Source organism: Schistocerca cancellata, unplaced genomic scaffold (assembly GCF_023864275.1).
Source record: "Schistocerca cancellata isolate TAMUIC-IGC-003103 unplaced genomic scaffold, iqSchCanc2.1 HiC_scaffold_1148, whole genome shotgun sequence".
Classification (NCBI taxonomy): domain Eukaryota; kingdom Metazoa; phylum Arthropoda; class Insecta; order Orthoptera; family Acrididae; genus Schistocerca; species Schistocerca cancellata.
Genome location: NW_026047147.1, coordinates 4,028,075 through 4,049,499, shown reverse-complemented (window position 1 = coordinate 4,049,499; position 21,425 = coordinate 4,028,075). Strand labels below are relative to the sequence as shown.

Here is a 21,425-nt window from a genome sequence, read left to right as displayed (position 1 = left end):
GCGTCAACTAAAAAGAACTTGTGATACGGCGGCGGAACTGCTGCGCATGGGGCCTCCCGGCCAACAATGCCATATGATCATTTCATTTTTTGCATCATTCTTGTTTATAATTACTATAAAACATTAGTTAAAAACGATAATGTGTTGCGGTTTGCGTCTAGTCGTCTAAGGAGCGTATTGAGGAAGATTTGCAGTGTATTATTTCATTCTGCTTAAATATTAAATGACATTCGAAGCTGTATTGCTCCTCTGCTCGTCTCTTGTTACGTGTGAACTGCAGCTGGGCACGCCACACTAGGCTAGCTGCACCAGCTGACCGGCCAGTGCTGTCCAAGATAAAGGCACCGGTACAGCTGTTGTCCCGTATTATCGCTCAGTCCATGTGCGCGTAACGCACCACACAGAACATACCCTTATTACCGTACCTGACAGTACTTCAGACAGCTTGGCGGCAGTTCCACGTGAAAAGAAATCCAATGAGGTACCAGAAAATGCCGAAGAATACATAGTGCAAGGTTTACATCAGGTTTATTCTTATGAATAACGGGTTATAGTCACTCGTAGACGTTATATATTGGTTTACTTCATGAGCAGCGAAATGTGCACATGTATGAATTGTAAATACCATGATGAATGTTTTCTGCTGACTAGGAATCGAACCCTAGACACATCGTTGTTGACTACATACAAAGACACATTGACTGTACTATTCTCTTTCACCAGTTGCTAGGAGTGGCATGTTTGAAACTGACATAAGAGAACGAAAAGCTGCCTGTCAGACTTGGAAGTCAAAACTAGAACCCACCATTATTGTTGACAAAGCGCAGACAGGCGTTAAAAATCATAATAACTTGTCACATGTAGTTTGGTGTGCGCATGGTACAACTCAAAATGACTTACCAGCATTCCAACCCAGACATGTGTCTTTTGTGAAGGTCTTTATGACTTTTCAGACAAGTGGAAACAATGACGCGGTGGAAATGTATCATCTGAAAGGCAGCGAACGTCGCGAAAAGGGAGAGCTGAGTTCGAATCCCAGTCCAGCGCCAAGTTTTCCACATCTCAGGCTCGAATACAGTAAGAGTCAAGTGCCCTGTGGTCCTGAACGGCGATTGACTGACTGATTTAAAAAAATATCGCTTAAGAAAGGTAACTGGGGACAGAGTTTCGACCTGGCATGACTTCCTCCTCTGTCAGGGCCCAGCCTGTACCGACTCTCCTCCAGGCTACCAGAGGTGGGAGAGATGCTACTTATGCTTGTTAAAAATGATTGCCGGATTTGAGAAACGAACCCAGACCTTCAGCATACGTAGCAAGAATCATTTCAACTTTTTTTAACTAACAACTGTTATCACGAATTAAAATTCATGCAAGTTGCGGTATTCGAACCCACTACATGCAGACTAGAAATTCACGCCCTTAACCCCTTTTCTTTCATTTAATTTTTTGACGATTCCAAGGTCTGGCAACGCCTCACCCATACCTGTCACCGAGTCGCTGCGTTATTTTCGCAAAAAAAAAAAAAAAATAAAAAAAAAATAAAATAAAATAAATAGACAACAGTTGAAAGCCTTTCCAGGTTTGTGTGGATTTTACAAAAAATTTGTTAAGAGGCAAGGCTTCAATAACCCATACTTGAACAACCTCTTAAAAAGGAATAGTGCGTTTGTTTGGACAGATGAATGTCAGCTGGATTTCGAATCTCTGAAGAATGAACTTTTACATAATAAATGTTTTACATCAGCCAATACTGTCAGAGACTTTCCATATGAATACCGCCAGTAGCACCTATGGGATTGGTATTGAAATTTTCCAAGAGGTCAATGGTTCAGGAAATTCAGAACAGAGCTATAGCTTTTGCCAGTGGGATGTTGATGGAATACGAAAGGAACTATACCATACACAGAAGGAGGAGTTGGTCATAGTACAGGCCTAAAGAAATTTAGAAATTATTTGTGTGGTTATAAGATCATCATACACACTGACCACTAGGGTCCAACATTTTGAAGAATCTTGCCTTCTAAATGGCATGCTAACTCTATGGGCTTTATACCTGTAACAATTTAATTGCGAAATCTGCTATGTAAAGGGAACAGAAACTTATGTGGCAATGCATTGTCCCAATGGTATTTATGAGGTACTCAAGGAATCCAATGAAGATTAATCTTTCCACATTAATCACATGAAGGAAGTTTCAGACAAAAAGAAAACAACGATTTACAAAAAAATGATATACCAAGAAAATGATGATCCAACTTGAAATCTGTGAAAGTAAATTTTGATAATATATAATATCCCCAGACTGAGAAGTTTTTAAAAGTATCTTGCGTAGGAGGAAAGACTTCGTTACTGAAGAATGGAAGGTGTGTTGTCCTATCAAATTTGATACCAATGTCAGATTATTTTCACCTATCATTGAGACAAAGGGGTGTCTAGATAAACTGGCTATTGTTATAGTGATTGCTAATAGTGCGCGTAGAAAGGCCACTGAACATATTAAATCTTCTGACACCTGCAAGAGAGCTAAGGTAATCAACAGAATTAACCAAGGCCCAATGCAGAACACGTTACCTGAAGATACCGTGGATTTACCATCCGTGGATCTGTATGGCGCCCCTTCCCCAAAACTTCTCGTAATTGCAAATATAATTTAGTGATTTTGGAAGTATTTTCTACATTTACAAAACTGTAGGTGACAGCAAAGTCAGTGTTCAATAGGATGATTGAGTATTTGGAAAACCCAAAGCAGTACTGTCCGATAATGGCTCCCAATTCAATTACAAAATCTTGAAAGATGGCATGGAGCAAAATGGTGTAGAAACTAAATATATTTCAGCCTAACATCCAGCACGCAACACTGTTGAACGGTATGTGAAGGAAATAGGAAGGTTACGTAGGACCTATTCCATCGACAACTGGGCAGATTTGTATCTGAATTTGAGTGTGTAATGAATATCTTGCCTCGTGAATCTACTGGTTTCACACCTGAGGAAATAATGCACAATAATAAGAACAAATGTTTAATTGAGAAAAAAACTAGTTCCCACCATGTACAGATTTGGGATTAGTACAGAAGAAATAATTGATGAAAGAAGAAACAAAGCAGAAACGAGATCTAATACGCACAGTAGGAACCTGAAGTTTGCCACGTTCAAAATTGGAGGCTATGTTCTTCTGAAGACTCATGAAAAATCAAGTGAACTTAAGCATGAAATTAAAAATATATATAACACGCCATTCATAATACAACATATACCTTACAACAATGCCTTCTATTTAATCTATCCAAAGTCCAAGAAGCCCCTTGGTGTCCATAATATAGTGGATCTCAAACCGTATGTCCCTAGGAATTAGTAAATGAAGTATATTCAGAAGTGATACAGAAATTAAAATGTGTATTATGCTGTAAAGGAAATACGAGGTATGTCCAAAAAGTAAGTTCTGTTTGGTTATATAAAACAGATGTGTACAAATACATAAAAAATATTTACTGTACAAAAATCTACAACTGTTAAACCACTTTCCTACATAGCTTCTGAAATTATGTAGGCACTTGTCATAGCATGGCACAAGTTTTTGTTTGCCTTCTTCAAAGAAGGTTGCCGCCTGTGTATTTAACCATATGGTAACATGTTCTTTCAGCTCGTCATCATCGTTGAAGTGTTGACCACCAAGGACAGATTTTGGGTGTAAGAAGAGATGAAAGTCGCTAAAAGCGAGGTCTGCGCTGTACGGAGGATGATCAAACGCGTCCCGGTGAAATTCCCGTAAGAGTTGTTAGGTCACATACGCCGTGTCAGGCGAGGCATTATCACGGAGAAAAACACCTTTTCACAGTAATCCTCGGTGCTTGTTCTGTATTGTGCGGCGCAATTTCTTAATGGTCTCGCAGTAACCATGTGCATTGATTGTTTAGCCTTGTGGTAAGAAATCGATAACATAAATGGCTTTTCTGTCCCATTAAACTGTGCACATGACTTTTCAAGGTGTCAAGATTTGCTTAGGCTTAACCTTCATTGGGGATGAAGTGTGCCTCCATTCCATTGATTGCCGTTTTGTCGTAGGGGCGTCATATGATACCCAAGTTTCATCCCCGGTGACTATCCGAGAAAGAAAACCGTCGAAAACCCATCGCCTTCTTCATTGTAGCGTGTCAAAGCCTGAAGTGCACTGCTCATCCATTGTGTTTTTTTTTTTTTTGTTTTTGTTTAGTAAGAATTTTTTGTACCCAACGTGAAGAAAGTTTTCGAAATTTCTGTTTTTCAGTAACTATATCATGAACTAGTGATTGCGAGATTTGCGGAACTTCCATAGCAAGGGCACTAAGTGGAAACTTACGGTTGTGTTTAATCTTCTCTTCAATTGTGTGAACCAGTTCATCAATAACCACAGGTGGGAGTCCACTTCGTTCTTCATCGTGCACTTGATCACATCCTTACTGTACAGTGTCACCCATCTTCTAACCACTGAATCACTCCTAGCATTTTGCCCGTAAACCTTGCAGATTTACCGATGAATTTCCTTTGGTTTAACTTTCTTTACATTAAGCAAACGAATCATAGATCTGTTTTCACATACGGCCCCGTTTTCAATTACGGCTGACAATATAAGGAAGCACTACAAAGCACACGTCGGCAGCAGCGATCTGAAAATGGCGTACATGTCTTCTCCTTGAGTCAGAGTAACTGCCGCGCGTGCTCGGAACTGCGATCGTAGCGCTGCTGCGGATAGAAATAGAAACGGAACTTACTTTGTGGCTGACCCTCGTACATCTTTCTATTGAAGATATTGTACTGTACTTAACTGCAATTTATGTCTGTACATAAATGGTGGTACCTATCTAAAATTGCTGATACCTTCTTGTAAGTTACACATTCTAAAAGCTGTTGTAAAATGTGAAACTCTATGTTGAAATGGCTAAAGGCAAATGTTGCCGAATTGAAAAGAAATGTGGATTGCCTAAAATACAGAGTGGGCGGCATAAAACACTTGCCAAAGTCGGGCAAGAAAACGTGTCTGGAAGACTTCCAAAACCAAAAATGGGCAGTCAATCGATTGATGAGATACGTGATGTGTCAAATGTTGTCAGACTGTGAGATGCTATGGCAGGTAGGAAAATTATTCGATTATCACCCCTGTTAGTATTTTATGTGTTTGCTATGGTTTTCAAAGAGGGACTGTGTTTCAAATAAGGACAGTGAGAAAGAATACTAGGTTCACTTTAAATATCTTTGTTTGTTTATGTAAATATCAAAGAATGGACTGCTATTATTAGAAGCAGCATTTGTAGATTCCTGTTTCGTAACTTCAAACTTATGCAATAGGATGTGTTACACGTAAAATGTCAAATTTCTTGTGATATTTGTAGGGGTATACTTGTATAAGTGTACCTACATTTTTTGAATGCTTACAACATGCTACTCTCAATAATCTTGGCAATACAGAAAAATTTTACTTACTACTCAACTTAACTGTTTCTCAAAATGAGATCCAGTTATGATAGGTGTACATAGCTGAATAATGATGCTTATGTCTTGTTTTGGTAATTATGTGTATCGAGTGTATAGTGTTTTCAAACCCAACTCTGGTAGAATTGATTATTTCTCTGACTGTTCGACACCATTAAGGTGTTATTGATGTTAACCTGACAGCAGACTTCAGTGAACCATGGGGCATATGTAACATCCAATTTTGACCTACTTTGTATCAATATTTCTATGTCAATTTGTAATGCTGCTTATGTAGACTGTAGTATCTATCATGGAAATTCTTTGACTATGTATTTCAGTTATGTGAACCTTCTGAACAATATTGTTTAAATCGTGCTTGTGGATTTAAATAACTACTGGAATAATTGTTATATAATGTACTGTAAATGACTTGGTCCACAGTTAGGGAATGTAGGGTTGAATGTCCAAGATACAGTTATTGAAGTAGCCTGGCGGACTGAAAAAGATGTGGTTGGTACGCAAGTGACAGCTCGTCCTTTGTGACGGGTAAGGAGTCTGGGCTGAGCAGTACTGTGGTTAACACCTCGCTAGCAGTAGCGGAACATCCTGGCTCACGTTCTTGCAGTTTTGAGGCAGAGGAGCCTAAGAGCAGTATTTATGGGCCTCGGGTGATGCATTTGGTGACACTGTTATCATGGCATTGTTTTTGGCCCTTTAAAAATATAATTCCGATTCCAAGAAGGTCTGCAGCAGGGCGAGGCCAACACTACTGCCATGACTGCATCGCCGCCATGTTAACAGCCACTGCAAATTACGCCACCAGTGCAACCAGCCTTCCACCAAACTGTTTATATTTGGCACTTTGTAAATTATCCAGGCATTTGTGAACTTTTATTGATTTTAATAATAATGTGCTTAAATCTGTCTTACACCCGTGATTATCCCAAATCTCAAATCTGCACAGGAATCCCATCCTAATGAATTTAATTCCGAGTAGCCTAACTTATTAAGGAAAGACTTATTCAGCAGTTGTAAAAATAATTGTGATTGCTTCGTAACGTGTGGAGTTATAGTGTTTAAAGTTCAGTTTTATAGTTTCAGAAATATTCCACTTCCAGTGCATTTTTAAATTGATCTGCAGTTATTTTCTTAAATAATTTGCTTTACTTGAAAAGCTGCCCACAGTAGTACAGTTACTATTTAAAAGAAAAATATTGATTTGAGGTGAAAAAGATTAATTGTTGCACTTATGCTGTTTGATCAGAATTACAAAGTTTTACCACTCTTCATTTCATGAGAAACTGTTTGAACTTGAATTTAATGTTGTGTTGGCATCTGCACAGCCAAATATACTTTGAGTAGATTAAAAGACTGCTTATCAAAGCACATTTGTTATTTAAAGAGTTACAGTTTGTTGTGCTTCAGTTAATAATTGTTGATGACAATATCTACCATTTCCCACACACACTTGGGTAGTTCTGTTAATGAGCATGGTTCTTCAAACCATGAAAGTGTAACGACCATCGTGTGCTAGGGTAGTTAATGAAGAAAAGCAAAGACTCCTTCAGAGCCAGTGTAATTAGATTTGCACTCTGATTAATTGCTTCATACTGAGCTTAAGAAAGATTTCCTGTTTTAGCTATTCTAAAGCAATTTGGTTAATGCACAGGCATAGAGACCCTATACTAAGTAATTATTTTATAGAGTACAATCATTAATAGACCCACTGATTTAAATCAGAATCATTTCATGCTCTGACCTGTTTAGTATTGCTATTAGCATCATGTGTGTTGAAGACTGTTGCTATCTCATTGGCCATTTGTTTGTCTGTCTTCCAAGTCAGTACTACTTTTATCTGCAAAGTTAGGTTACTGTGTTGTAGTGTGTTCATATAAAAGAATTTAGTGTGTGTGTGTCAAGGAAGTTTAGGTTAGCCGTAACACTGTGTTCTGATTTATTATATTGTTTGACACAAGAATGCCTAATTAGGCTGATGACCGATATTAATACCTAATATTACAACTAGCTTTTGTGCTGGCAGAATGTCTTTTTCAGACCCACCAGTTTACTGTTGTTTATACTCTGTTGAAGTGTTTAGGGAAACAAATCCCCATCTGATTGTTCTGTTCCCTTTCTGTTATCTCAAGGCCATAACTTTAAAAAAAATTCCTCACAAAGGATTAAAGTTAGCATCAACTGCTGTTTAAGGTGGCCAGTGTTACCGTTATAAGTGCTCCCTGTGGAGGACGCCTCCTGCAGCATTCCAGAACAGTTTCTGGATGGTGGACTCACTGAAGGACTACGCCCTTAAGTATTCTGTGACATTTGTATGGCTGCATCTGTGTCTCAGCATTTTCGGCTCTTTGGGATGGAGGCGGAGGTATAGTTGGTAAAGAGGTTTTCAGCTGGAGTACATCACAACCAGACACACATTCCAAAGTCAGGTATTGAATTGTAAAGTGTACCTAGGAACAAACGTATAGTAAAATCACAATTTAGTTATGATGATCAATGAAGTTAATTTTAAGAGAATTGTCACGAGGAAATCAATGTGTAAATAAATGGAATACGGAAGTACTGAGGAATGGAACGGGAATTTTAACTTCTATGAGGCTCTAGATAATGTGATAATGAATGCCTAGCTGGAAGTTCAGGTGAACAGTGGTTGGCGACTCTGGAAAGGCCAATAATCAAAGTTTGACAGACAAATCTAGGTACAAGGAGAGGAAATCTGAAGAATCATCGGCAAACACAAGAGATATTTAAACTGTTTGACGAAAAGAAAAAGGGCAAGACAGGAATACATCATTACTGGTTACTAAGGAATGAAATCAATACAAAATTTGAGGAAAGTACAAGCAGAATGACTACAGGAAGAATTAGAAGAAATGAACGTAGCAAGGACATACTCAACACATAGAAAATTCGGAACAATCTTCAGTGAAATTAAATGCACAGCAGTCAACAAGAGTTCGAAAGGAATTTCACTGTTAAACGTGCAGGAAAGAGCAGATGGCAGAAAACAGTTCATGGGAGGAACTACCACATGACTTGACGGAAGAAGAGATGAAAGCCGAATTGGAAAATGTGGGGGACTGACAATTAGAATTTAAAGCTCAGGAAAAGTTACACACAAACAAGACGGAATGGTTAGTTACCATTCCTTCAGAACTTACATGATCTTTGGGGAAGATGGCAATCAAATGAGTATTCACGTATCTGTGTGATTCATGAGACGGAAGTCTTAACAGCAGACTGCCAGAAAAAGACCATCTAGACACTACAGAAGCGACCAAGGGTCAGTAACTGCGATAGCTTTCAGACAATGACCTAAACAGCTCATAAATTCAAACTACTGACAAGAATAATAACAACATGCAAAAGAATGGAATACAAAGCTGACGATCTGTTTGAGGATACTACAGTTGGAGTAAAGGATCCACAGAGGCCGATCTGACCTTTGACTTGATAGTAGAATGGGTGTGTAAGAAAAATCAAGAGATTATTGGATTTGTAGATCTTTAAATGATATTTGATAAGGAGAAATTGTGAAAATGTAAGACCTTTTTCTTAAAAAAAAATAGGTGTAAGACATAGGGATCAGCACGTAACATACAATATGTACAATAATCAACAAGGATTGGTACTCTGATTAAAGATAGTGAAAGACAGGGTTGCAGGTAGCCTCCAAAAATGTTCAGACTGAACACTGAAGAATCGTTGATGGAATTGAAGAAACTTGTAGAAATGTAATTAAAACTGAGGTTGAAGAGGATTTCAATGATAAAATTCACTGGTGATATTGCTATGCCAACTGAAAGTGAGAAAGGAATATAGTAAACAGTCGAATGACCAAATTAGGATTAATGAACAGAAGAAAGACGAAAGTGCTAGGGGGTGGCAAAAATAACATTGGTGGCAAAGTTTACATCAGAAATAAGGACAAACTGCTACCCTGAAGCCAATTTATGCTGAGGGACAAAGTGTGGTTTTTATAAGGAGTAATGTAGCACGGAAAAACAGGAGATTCCACATAAAACAAAGTTACTAATACCAAAGATATGCCTTAATTTGTGTTAGACATATCTGAATGTATGTTTGGAGCTCAGTACTGCAGGAAAATGATTTGTGGATTATGGGAAAAACAAGAAGGGAATTGGAGCATTCTAAATGTGGTGCTATAGAAGGATGTTGAAGTTAGGTGAATACATAACATAGGAACTCTAGAATATCTTTGCAGAGTAGGTGAGGATAGTGATACATGGAAAACCATGACACTACAAGGGTCAGCGTAATAGGTTAAATGTGAAGGCAACAGGGATTAACTGCAGTGGTAATGGAAATAGCTGTAGAAGGTAAAAACTGTAGGGCAAGACAGATCGAAATGCATACCAGAAATGATTGTGAACTTTGGGTGCTCATGGCACTCTAAATCTGGTGCTCAAAGAGGCAGAAACATCATGTACAGCAGGCAGAGTCTCTACTATGCATGTTTTGTTACTGAGAGTGGCTGTTACACCAAACTACGGTGGGGTGACAAGGTGATCCACAACCTGACAAGCTGAGGCTCTGAAGAAAAATGGATCAAATGGCTCTGAGCACTATGCGGCTTAACTTGTGAGGTCATCAGTCGCCTAGAACTTAGAACTAATTAAACCTAACTAAGGACATCACAGACATCCATGCCCGAGGCAGGATTCGAACCTGCGACCGTAGCGGTCGCTCGGTTCCAGACTGTAGCGTCTAGAACCGCACGGCCACTCCGGCCGGCTGGCCTCCGAAGACATTTGATTCAGTTTGGTGCTTTATTAGCATATTTCTTGTTACCAGCAGAAGTTTTACAGCAAATAATTAGGTTTTTTTGTCCTCTCTCATTCATGCCAACCACCGCTAATGGTCTTATAAACATGTGTTTATCTGACCTCTGCTAGACCATTCCAGTACATCGGCAGTATTAGATGTTTATCAATCTTTACCTAAAGTGTTACATGCTCAGTGCATACCACCCTACCTCTTATAGTAGATTTTCTTTGTATGATGCTAGTGTACATGCCTGAATTATTGCAGACATTGGTTTGCTGATTCTGATGAGAATGAATCACTGAAGTGTGGACAGTAACACTATTTTCTCTACCAACCTATTCTTAATTAACCACTCTCCCATGATGCTACAGTCCGCCTTCTTAGCTGGGTGGTAATGTGCTTGCCTCCCATGCAAGTGGGTCCAAGTTCGTTTCCCAGCTGGACTGGAGATTTTCTCCACTCGTGGACTGGGTGTTGTGTTGTCCTCACCATCGTTTCATCCTCACCACTGGCACACAAGTCGCCCAATGTGGCATCGACTGGAGTAAGACTTGCACTCGGTGGCAGAACTTCCCCACAATGGGGCGTCCCGCCCAACAGTGCCATACACTTATTTCAATTTTCTTTATGCTACTACAACCTAATCCTGTGGATACCAGCCTGTTATTCATCTATGTTCTGATTATGTTCCCAGTTGACTTTCCTGGCCCTAATTAAATCTAGACTGAGCATTTACAGTTGGCTTTTTGGTATTTATATATTATCTACCACATAATGTTGTGTGTGTGTGTGTGTGTGTGTGTGTGTGTGTGTGTGTGGTGAGAACTCACCGCATGCGAGAGACAGTGGCCTCGTCAGGTTGAGGAGTCGTGGGCCGTGCAGCAGCAGGTGTCTGGCGAGGTGCGCTGGCAGAGGTGGCGGCGGCGGGGGCGGCGGTGGTGGCAGTGGTGGTGGTGGCAGGCCTCATCTGTGTGGCGGCTGGTGGGCTGCACACACAGAGAGAGAGAGAGAGAGAGAGAGAGGCACAGTGTGAGCTGGCTGATGTGTCCTCGTGGGGTCCTGGGTGCGGCTCACTGCAGCCAGCACTGCTGAGGGCCCGTCCACATACACACGCACACACACAAACGCAGAACGCACGCCGACAACGGGAGTAGCGGTCCAGGTAGTGCAAACGACTTGCCGGTGACAAAATCTCATCAGTTGTGTCGAAGTGGGAGCAATGAAAGTGAAAGTTTGGCTCTAGGCTCTCATGTGTCATGTAAGTGCTTGAGGAAAACTGTCCCTGCATCTTGACAGAAACATTTTAATTTCTATATATAGAAAGAAGACTGACTTAAAAAAGGAAAAATGGAAATGATCGTATGGCACTGTTGGCCGGGAGGCCCCATGCGTCGGAGTTCGGCCGCCGCATCCTTTTAGTTGACGCGCTTTGGCGACTTGCGGGTCAATGATGATGGACATATAACACCCAGGCCTCTGCCGGGAATTGAACCCGGGCCCCATGCGTGGTAGGCGGAAACGCTACCGCTAGACTACGGAGGCAGACTTTTTTTTTTTAAAAAAAGGGGAAAATTACTGAACATTTAAGCGGAAATAGTAACTTTATTTCCATGAAATGGTGAAGCCACATTTTCAGAAATTCACTTCGGCTAAAAAAATGGAAAAAACAAAAATGTGCAGTAGTGGCAGTGGTTACACTGGCCACACACACACACACACACACACACACACACACACACACACACACACACAGTAAGCGTTAAATGGATGTTGCTTTCGTCCTGTACAATTTTACTCCTTGTTTTCCACAGGTGTAATACATAACAGCAAAAAATGACACACAGCGATATGTTATGCCTGCTCATGAAAACTACTGCTGTAAAGCAGGACCCAGTTCATCGACTGGACGTCAGAACGCTTTGATTAGTATACTGAAGGTAATAACAGCTCTCTATTAGCACGGGACGTAGCCGTTGAATGCCGTGTTGGACATATTTCTAGTTCCAGATGATTGTGTCACATAGACATCACTCACAAACGAAAGTACTTCTGACAGATGGCTGCTAGCAGGTTTTATTATACCAGTTTATAACTTTGTACTCCAGCTCGTGTGACTTCCTTCACAGAGGCAAAGTCATGCTGTCTGAGGAGTTTATGATCGACGTTATCTTTCCTTCCATACTCGCGCAATTAAAGCTTCGATCTAGGATTGTGGTCATACCAAGACAAGCCGCATATGTACGTGAAACACTGGAAGGCTTGCAAGGGAGTTATCGTTTTGGTCAGATGTTTCAACTGTTCTGTAGTGTGAGTCATTCTACAGTCCAGACCCACTTTGGGTTTCCGACCAACGGTCCTGCGCTTACTTTTCCGAACGACAACAGTGTAAATCGATCCCCTTCTCAAGTAAACCGAAAACTTTATAACGATAGGTTAAACAAATTAGATCCCAAATAAAGTTGTACATCTCCCTATGTGTACTGCAAATAAACCAAAATAATGCTCGATACATCGTATATATCAACATTTACATAAAACGGAGGGACAAGCAAATCCACAGATATACGACGACATTTTTCAGGCTAAACAATCGCCATAGTGCAGTGTTTACAGTGATTCTTCCCGAGATATAGTCCGTCGTCATCAGGCACAGAGTTTGGTCAAAAATCTTCACAACCATATTTATCGTGAGTGAAAAGGAAATCACATCCAAACAAGACTGCATCAAAATATATTCCATTCTACATCACCAGCTATCCTTGCCAATATTTGACGAATTGGTGCGTTGCATTTGGTTTGCTGCCAAGCTATGCACTGAGGGAGAAGCTTTTATGTATCTAAATCAAGTTTTTTTTTTCTCGGGAATTCTTAAAACAGGCATGCAATTGTAAAAATTCAGAGTGGATTAATATCGACCAAGCACGTGTAAATCATCAACTGTAAAATGTTAAAAGTATCGCATTTTACGTACGAAGTTCTCGTGCACACTCTACAAGCCGATTCAGTTGCTGACCGCAGGAGAGTCCGTCCACACACGGAGCGCCCTCCCCTCTGGCGCGACACATTTCCGACCGTCCGACGCCCTGGCTTCACTGCCGCCTGCCACCCCCCGCACACTCCCGACTTGGCCCCATCCATCCCATTTTCATCTGCTCCCGAAACTTAAAGAAACGCCACCGAGGACTTTGCTCAGGTAGTGGTGAAGCGGTGCGTCGAGAGTTGAGGTTGTGGGTTCGTCAACAAAGTCAAACATTCTTCAGTGACGGCACCGAGAATATGGTCTCTTGTTCGCACAAATGTGTTCGTCGCAAGGGCGGCTATGTTGATTACAGGTACGTAAACATGGAGAGAAAATGCAGAATGTTAATAAAGTCTGCCTTATTTAAAGCGCTTTAAGAGTTTTCAAATAATTCGACAGCTAGCCTTGATATTTCCAAACTCAAATTTTACTTTTCCATTCGTTTTCATGGCTTTTAATAAAATATTAATAAATAGGTTGTCTGGAGTATTACTACGGTTTATTTGCTCTGTGACGTACAACATGAGAAATAAACTAAAAAGACTGCACCAAGAGACTCGACCCCACGACCCTCGGATTACCGCTCGGAACTCTCTGGAGCGCTGGCTGTGAGCTGTGCCGACATAATGACTCATTCCCCGCCCGACCCGCGCCAAAAGACCCAACGTCGTTTGCTGAACGCTTGGCGTTCTGGAGCCCTCATTTATGTCACAGTGATTTCTGGCCAAGCCATGCAGAGACCATAAATCTGGAGGAAGTATGTGTTGACCAGCAGTTGAGCTGCCCTTGTCAGTGAAAAGGAATAGAGAGACCCCTGTTCGACAGAGAACGCAGAATAATTTCTGACGGCGAACATGCAAACGATTAGGAATTGTTCAGCGTTACACTTTCCCAAATTTCCTCATTTTAGAATGGATCTATCAATTCTTGCAATGTAAGGGAGATCATTTTCTGCATTGAAGAACAACTCAGCATACAGATGCGTGAGCCCAGATGAGGAGCATTTGGATTGTCATTTATTTGCCATAGTGCTTTTAGTGCTAGGAATCTGAAGAGATGCTCGACATGCCTTTGATGCTGCTCTTTCCATTTAAGCAAAGGGGTGCGTCTTTAAGGGATATGGATCTTGTCAGGACAGAAAGGCGTTCGGAAGCAATTCGCTGTGGCCTCCAACATTTGCCTTAAGTGAAAATGACAATCCACTGACAATCATTTTCAACAATGACGCCGCATAGATTCGAACCAACTCACCTCCCGAATCCAGGGACTACTAGTTCAGCGGCTCGTCTCGCAGAGCTACCCGGAGTCGGTGGAGAATCGAGGAAAACCGGTTGTTGTACACTGTTTTACAATAAAATAAAATGCATCGCAACAAAAGATTGAATTCTTACATAGCTTGTTTTTCCTTTACATGTGCATCTTTGGTCATTCCACACTGCATGAGTGAGTTCATATTTTTAAGATTTAACTGTGCATGGAATTGCTGGCTTCAGTTACTGTGCTATTACAAGAGCAGAAATAGATTTCGTACGAAGGGGTGTGGGAAGGATGAAGCGTGCTGCCAGCTCAGAGGAATTCAAGCAGCCCGCCTATATAAACGAACTCACTGCGGAATGCGCTGTCATCCTGTACCCCGTCCGCTTCCCCTTCTCCACAACCCCCCTCCCCCCAAAAAAGTTCCATACCGGAACTGATTTTCGTAACTGATATCACGAAAGTCATCAGATTGGGTGATATTTTGTCATTTCGTCTACTAATGACAGAATACCGAGCAAATTTTTTTTAAAGCAATACAGCCATCGCCATTTAGGCGATATATTTTTGGGCGACACAGCTGAATCCGAGTGTATTTTTATCCACTGATTTTAATTTAATGTTATTTTCTATGATATTTACCATTTCGCTGCCTTGTGAAATACTGTAATATTGCAGCTACAGTCGCAGGTTCGAATCCTGCCTCGGGCATGGATGTGTGTGATGTCCTTAGGTTAGTTAGGTTTAAGTAGTTCTAAGTTCTAGGGGACTGATGACCACAGATGTTAAGTCCCATAGTGCTCAGAACCACTGTAATATTGCAACTCCAAAGTTCTACCAGCCTTCGAATAACGACTCCAGGGCTAACATTGAACTGCTATAGGCAGGTAATTGGGCAATGACAGTAGTATGTACATATTTTTAAGTTACCGTAACGCTGGCGGACGAATCAAAATCGGTTTGCCTCTTCTTTGCTGTTACGAACTTATTCATAATTGTAAACTATCACAACAGCACAGCCGGTCGAGATGGCCGAGCGGTTCTAGGCGCTTCAAAAATGGTTCGAATGGCTTTGAGCACTATGGGACTTAACTTCTGAGGTCATCAGTCCCCTAGGCCTAGGACTTAGAACTACTTAAACCTAACTAACCTAATGACATCACACAACACCCTTAAAATATTCCACAGATGTGATGAACTCTACCTAAAACATTGGAAATACTGAACACACGTAACCACTAAACATCAATAACGAGTACACTATTACTCCATTTCTGTTCTTTGAAAAAGCAACACACATTGGGATTTAATCATCTAGTTTCCTATGACGACAGCAAAGTCAGTGCTGTAACTTTTTTAACCAGTCGGTTTAGCTTTAACTGCAGTACAGTAACGAATACTACAATATACTGTCCTAGTTAAGGTTATCTGTTATACTTATTTGTTTTCGCATCCAAGATGTGCTTACGCATTTTGCATTTGACGATGTATTCGTTGTGACGCCTCATTTGCTAACAACAGTCTGCAGAAATCGATTGTTTGAAAATAAGCGTTACATCCCCGAATACGCAAGAAACAAAACCGAATGTTGGACCTTACAGCCGATGCCTTTCTCCGAAAATGGAATAAAAATCGCAGCTTTATACGGTAAGTCGCAAAAAGGGATGTCGTACTAAGCGACTTTTTAAATACAGTATAGCGTTCACATAGGGTTAGGTGGAACCATTGGATTTCGGTCCTACAGCCAACAAGTCGTTAAAAGTGATGTCGCTATAAACTGTCTCGACTGAATGTATCCGCAGGACGTGTGGCCTGTAATTGAAAGAGTGGCCTGATAATTTCTCCACTGGCAAAAGTTTCCGGACTAGTCCGCCATTTGGATCCCTGGGAGGTGACTGCCTAGGGGCAGGTGACTGTAAGAAAAGGTTGAATAACCAACGAAAGGCTTGCGGTCTATGGCGTGGGGCCCGAAATATGAGAAGTGTAAACGTGGTAGGGAAGGTCGAAAATCTGAAATGGGATATGCTAAGGCTCAATGTAGATACAGTGGGGGTCAGCGATGGTAATGGGAAGAAGACCAGGATTTTGGCCAGTCGAGTATCGGCAATATCAACAACGGCAGGAAGTGGTACAACGGGAGTAGGAGTCGTTCCCAACAGGAAGGTGGAACAGGGGGAGTATTACTGCGAACAGTTCGGCGACAGAGTTGTTTCCATCAGAGTAGACAGCAAGCCAACACTGGCAACAGTTAGTTCAGGTACACGCGCCGACGTCACATGCAGAACATGAAGACGTAGAGAAAGTGTATGAGGATACTCAATCGCCGATTCAGTACGTAAGATGGAAATGCAGTAGTAACGGGGGACTGGAATGCGGTGGTAGGGGGAGGGTAGCAGGGGAATATGGGCTTGGTATAGTAGGAACGAGAAAGAATTCTGCAACAGAGTTCGAACAGAGGACAGTAATAGCGAATATTCAGTTCAGGAGGGAGAGATATACTTGGGAAACGCCGTGAGACACAAGAGTATTCCAGTGAGATTACGTTGTGGCCAGGCAGAGATTCCGACATCCGGTATTGCATTGTAAGGCGTACCCAGGAGCAGGGATCACAATTTAGTAGTGGTGAAGAGCAGGCTGAAGTTTAGGAGACTAGTCGGGAAGAAACAGAGTGCACACAAGTGGGAAGCACTAAGGAATGAAGAGCTACGCTTAAAGGTCTCTGAGGCTACAGATACTGCAATAATGTATAGATCATTAGCCAGTTAGAATAGACATCTCTAACAAGGGCAGTGACAGAAAAAAGTTCAAGTAAACCAAAGTCCTAAAATACATACATTGTGAGCTATGAGCACTTTTTCATGATCGATACTGTGAAACTAGCAGTAAATAGTTTTTGTATCACTCTTTCCAATGTGTCAGTCGTTTTGAATTTCGTTCTTTGTACCTTACGAACATGTCTGTACCAGTGGAGGAGTCAGTTGTGTCTTGGCGGCAAAGTTTAAATATCCCCCACCTGGACGTCAATTCGGCATCGTGAGAATTCTGAGGAACAACGATCACCGTTCATTAGGTTACTTGCCGTGTTTGTAGAGATACCTGGTAATCCATCGCTATTTTCGTTCAAAACGACTAGAATAAATAACAGTTGACATCGTGTATCACCTACGTGTGAGCATTAGGGAGGCATTTGGAGCCGCAGAGCAGAGAAGGAGTTTTGGAAATGGAAAATATAGTTAAGAAAATGCTGCGTGTTCCAGTTTTAGGCACTGAAGCTTAGGGCGACTCACGACAAATACGCACAGGCAGTCCAGTTACGCTGGATTCCCTGAAAAATTCCAGCAATCGTAGATAAATAAGGGTATAAACGAGAGCTGTGCAAGGGGAAGTGGTACCTGATCCAGGAATGGTCGAAAGTAACAGTAGGCAGTCCTGCCAATGAATTAGGAGGCAAGCTCGCCAATGAGCGAGCCCGTGAAAACGCAATAGAAAACTAGAGCGGAAATTTCGCGGCAGTGACGAAATTACAGATGCAGTGCGAAACGGAAGTGGGAAAGAATGGTCTGAAACCATAAAAAGAAACGATGACAAAATTTTTCTCCGGTTGTTCGACATCGCCTTTCTACCGGTTTACCACTGCCGCCTAGTCTTACAGCTGTGTCGGCAGTGCAGGGGAGAGCGATGGCTGCCTCCAGTTTGCTGAGACTGCTGGGTGTGGTGGCCTAGCGGTGGGGCGCGCGCCCGCAAACCGAGGGGTCGCCTTGTCGAATCCCAGCCGCACCACAGAAATTCTGCGTGCGCCTTCAGTCTGAGCTTCACGGAGTCGACAAGAACGATGCGCGGTGGGGATTGCAGCTGCCCTCTGACCGCTGCGTAGCTCGGGTACGTCACAGACACACAAGTCGCTAAAGCGAGCGAAATAAGAGCCTGCCGAGTGGGGCACCAGGTTTGAGATTGGGTTCAGGAGTCCGTAGCAGATGGGGCTCGACTCGTCGATCTGAATGGGACCACTTCAACAGGTGGGAAGGTCAGCCCGGCAGTGTCCCAAGGGGGCGTTACAGGGCCTCAACTACTCGCAATGTGTGTCACGGGGGAGGGAGGGGGCGGGGCAGCGGCGGCTGGTAGGACTGAGGTGGAGTGCCCGCACTCTGCCCACACATTCATCCATCTACCCAGACCGTGTCAGTATTTCTGTCTCTGTGGAGTTCACGCTTAAATTCCACGTCGATCGTAAGTAATTGTGGGCTATACATTCTTACTACCTTGTGAACAGAAGTTAGTGCCGCAGGTTTGGGAATACTGGGGTCTAGTGTCTGGACGTGTCTGGAACTAACCGGCTATTTCCTGGGCAGTACGGGTTGTCATCGTCAGCGCGCATTCCAATGGACAGGTGACTTACGTTTCGAGTCAAGTGTCTCGTTCCGTCTTTGGTGCTCGTTTTCTGTGTGCCGCTTACATACCGGCAGGCTGCGACGAAGAGACGTCTGACTCCTGTTGTGTCAACCCTCTAAGTTTCGAGTGTCGCACGGAACAGGAAAAAGAGTACGGTAGTCTGTCTCTGACGCACAGTTAATCAAGGATCACGTAGCACAGCTCTCGTATCGCACAGAGTCCACCACCTGCAACGGCTGAGCCCGGCACATAATCATCATTCCGGACGAAGATTCAAACCTGATCAGAACCAACACTGTGGTGACCTGACCAGGTGGCAGAGATCGCATGATACACAGTCTTACCGGACAGGAGATGCGTGACATGTGGCGAGGCAGCCCACCTCGTATGCAGGGTGTTTCCGTAAGAGAGTGCAAAAATTTGACAGGACACAGGATACTCCACTCAACAATTTGAGGCAGGGAACCTGGGGTGACAGAAGCCAGCTTAAGGAGATGACAGGAATAAAATCACATTAATGTGTACTTTCTTATTTACATTAGTTACAATTAAGAGCAAATATCACTGACCAATGAACGTATCATTTGTACTGTATGTTACAAAATGTGCTGAACCTGATGGCCTTCGACATCAGTGCAAGAATGACATCGGCGAACTAGATTCTGGCGCACCCTGACAAATATGCCTGGTGTGTTTCGAATCACATCACAGGAAGCTACAATTATGGCAGTTAATTCCATCTCCGTTTCCACTGGGTCCTCACAGACAAGTGACTGTAGACATCCTGTAATCTATCCCCTCCTTCCTAGTTGCAGCTATTGTGCACAATGTGCAAAGTCTTTTCTGAAGATTTGATAAGAGTTAGATCGCAATGAACTACTCAGTTTACTTACCTTTTCTTGTAGAGTTGGCTCTAGTTCTTATCGAGGGGTCTGATTCTTAAAGCTGAAATTGTGACAGTCTGGCCATCTTGGTTGAAGATTATTGTTGAAGAATTTTTGTTTTTACGTTAATTTATTTTGTCACACTTTAGTGTATCACCCAGCCTTCTGAATTTTCACATTAACAAAGCCGAAATTACATTGTTCGCCCAAAATAGAAAAAAATACGTCCGATCACATCAGAGGCATGCTTGCTACTACTTCACTGTGCGGTAATAACATTAGAAAGGGTTTACAATTTTAACTTGACAAATGAATTCCTATTATTTTCGATTATTATTTCATAAATGAATCTAGAAACAAACATAATAAACAGTACTAGACTGCGTAATTAATAATAGAAATTTGAAGTGTGCCAAATAATTCGTAATTTCAAACGTTTTTAAAAAAATAAATTTAGCTGTACATTCAGAACTAGTATTTATTGATAACAACATCCAAAATAATAATTACTATTCATGAATTTCAGCTTGAAATATAACATTGTTTATAAAATTGTATGAAATTTTTCAGAAAAACCGCTGAGATAACATTGACCTATCCAAAATTCGAAAAATATACGGATATCGACTACTAGTGTTGAGGAAAAGTAATGCTAGAGGAAGATGTCCCGTTACAATCCACACAGGATATAACCGAGGGTATTCAGGTCAGTTGACCTCTGAATAGGACCTCCCCATCCAATCCGGCGACCACGAAGTACTTCCTAGTAATCAGGCTCGTCCTCCTGATTTGCATGCAGGAAATGAAAAACGTACATGTAAATAAACAGGACAGCACCTATAAACTTGTACGCGTGTTAGTCGTATATAAACTTGAAAACAGTAATGCCAGACTCAGCAGTGGCAAGTTTACTTGCACGTCTCCTTTAAGATGGCTTCTCCGACCACAGGTTCCCCTGCTTCAAAGTCACCAGTGGAACATTCTCCACGTCCCGCTGCATTTGCACGCTCTTTGGAAAAGCTGTGTATAACCAAAACGGAGTAAACGTATCGAGGGGTGCGGGAAGCCCGGCTATTTTTTGAAATGGGAGTAAATACTTTTTACGCAGCATTGGGCAGAGCATTAAAAAGAGCGTTCAACAGCCTGATGAGCGTGAAGCTTCACGACACAGTAGCCATGGCTCAGCTCCACAAACCCGTGTCCCGCCAGCCCTGCCGCACACCAGGTGTGGGGCTGCGCGCTGGAAGGCCACCGCTCAGTACTCCGCGGCTGGAGCCGTCACACGACTTGCTGCTGGAGCCTTCCAGGCGCCCACAACGTAAAGTCCAGACAGTGGGCGTGCTTTTCGTTCGTGGAGAATCTCACCAGACTGCGGCTGTGCGCTGCGAACTGTCCTGATCGAGCCGACGCACCACCACCCGACTTTCAAACGCCCTAAACAGATTCGAGAAGCGTCAAGTGTGGACACTGAAGAGGCTGATGCCGACTGCGCTCAGGCCCGAAGTTTAGCCCGCCCTCTGAGTGGTCGACGCGCGCTCTGTCACTTCTGGAAACTGGTGTACAGTGCGTGGTGGTCAATTTTTATGTCAGGACAACACAATGTAAGCCGGCACTGCGGCCTTTCGC

At 42.3% G+C, this 21,425-nt stretch overlaps 1 protein-coding gene across 1 annotated transcript in view; it reads right to left on the bottom strand.

Moving 5' to 3' along the window:
- The window catches only part of LOC126159889 (poly [ADP-ribose] polymerase tankyrase-1-like), a 49,974-nt gene that overhangs the window by 6,029 nt on the left and 22,520 nt on the right, over nt 1–21,425 (bottom strand). The window contains exon 2 of the mRNA XM_049916701.1: nt 11,084–11,239. Within this exon, the coding sequence (XP_049772658.1) occupies nt 11,084–11,220 (137 nt within the window). The 5' untranslated portion in view covers nt 11,221–11,239. The remainder of the gene's footprint in view (nt 1–11,083; nt 11,240–21,425) is intronic.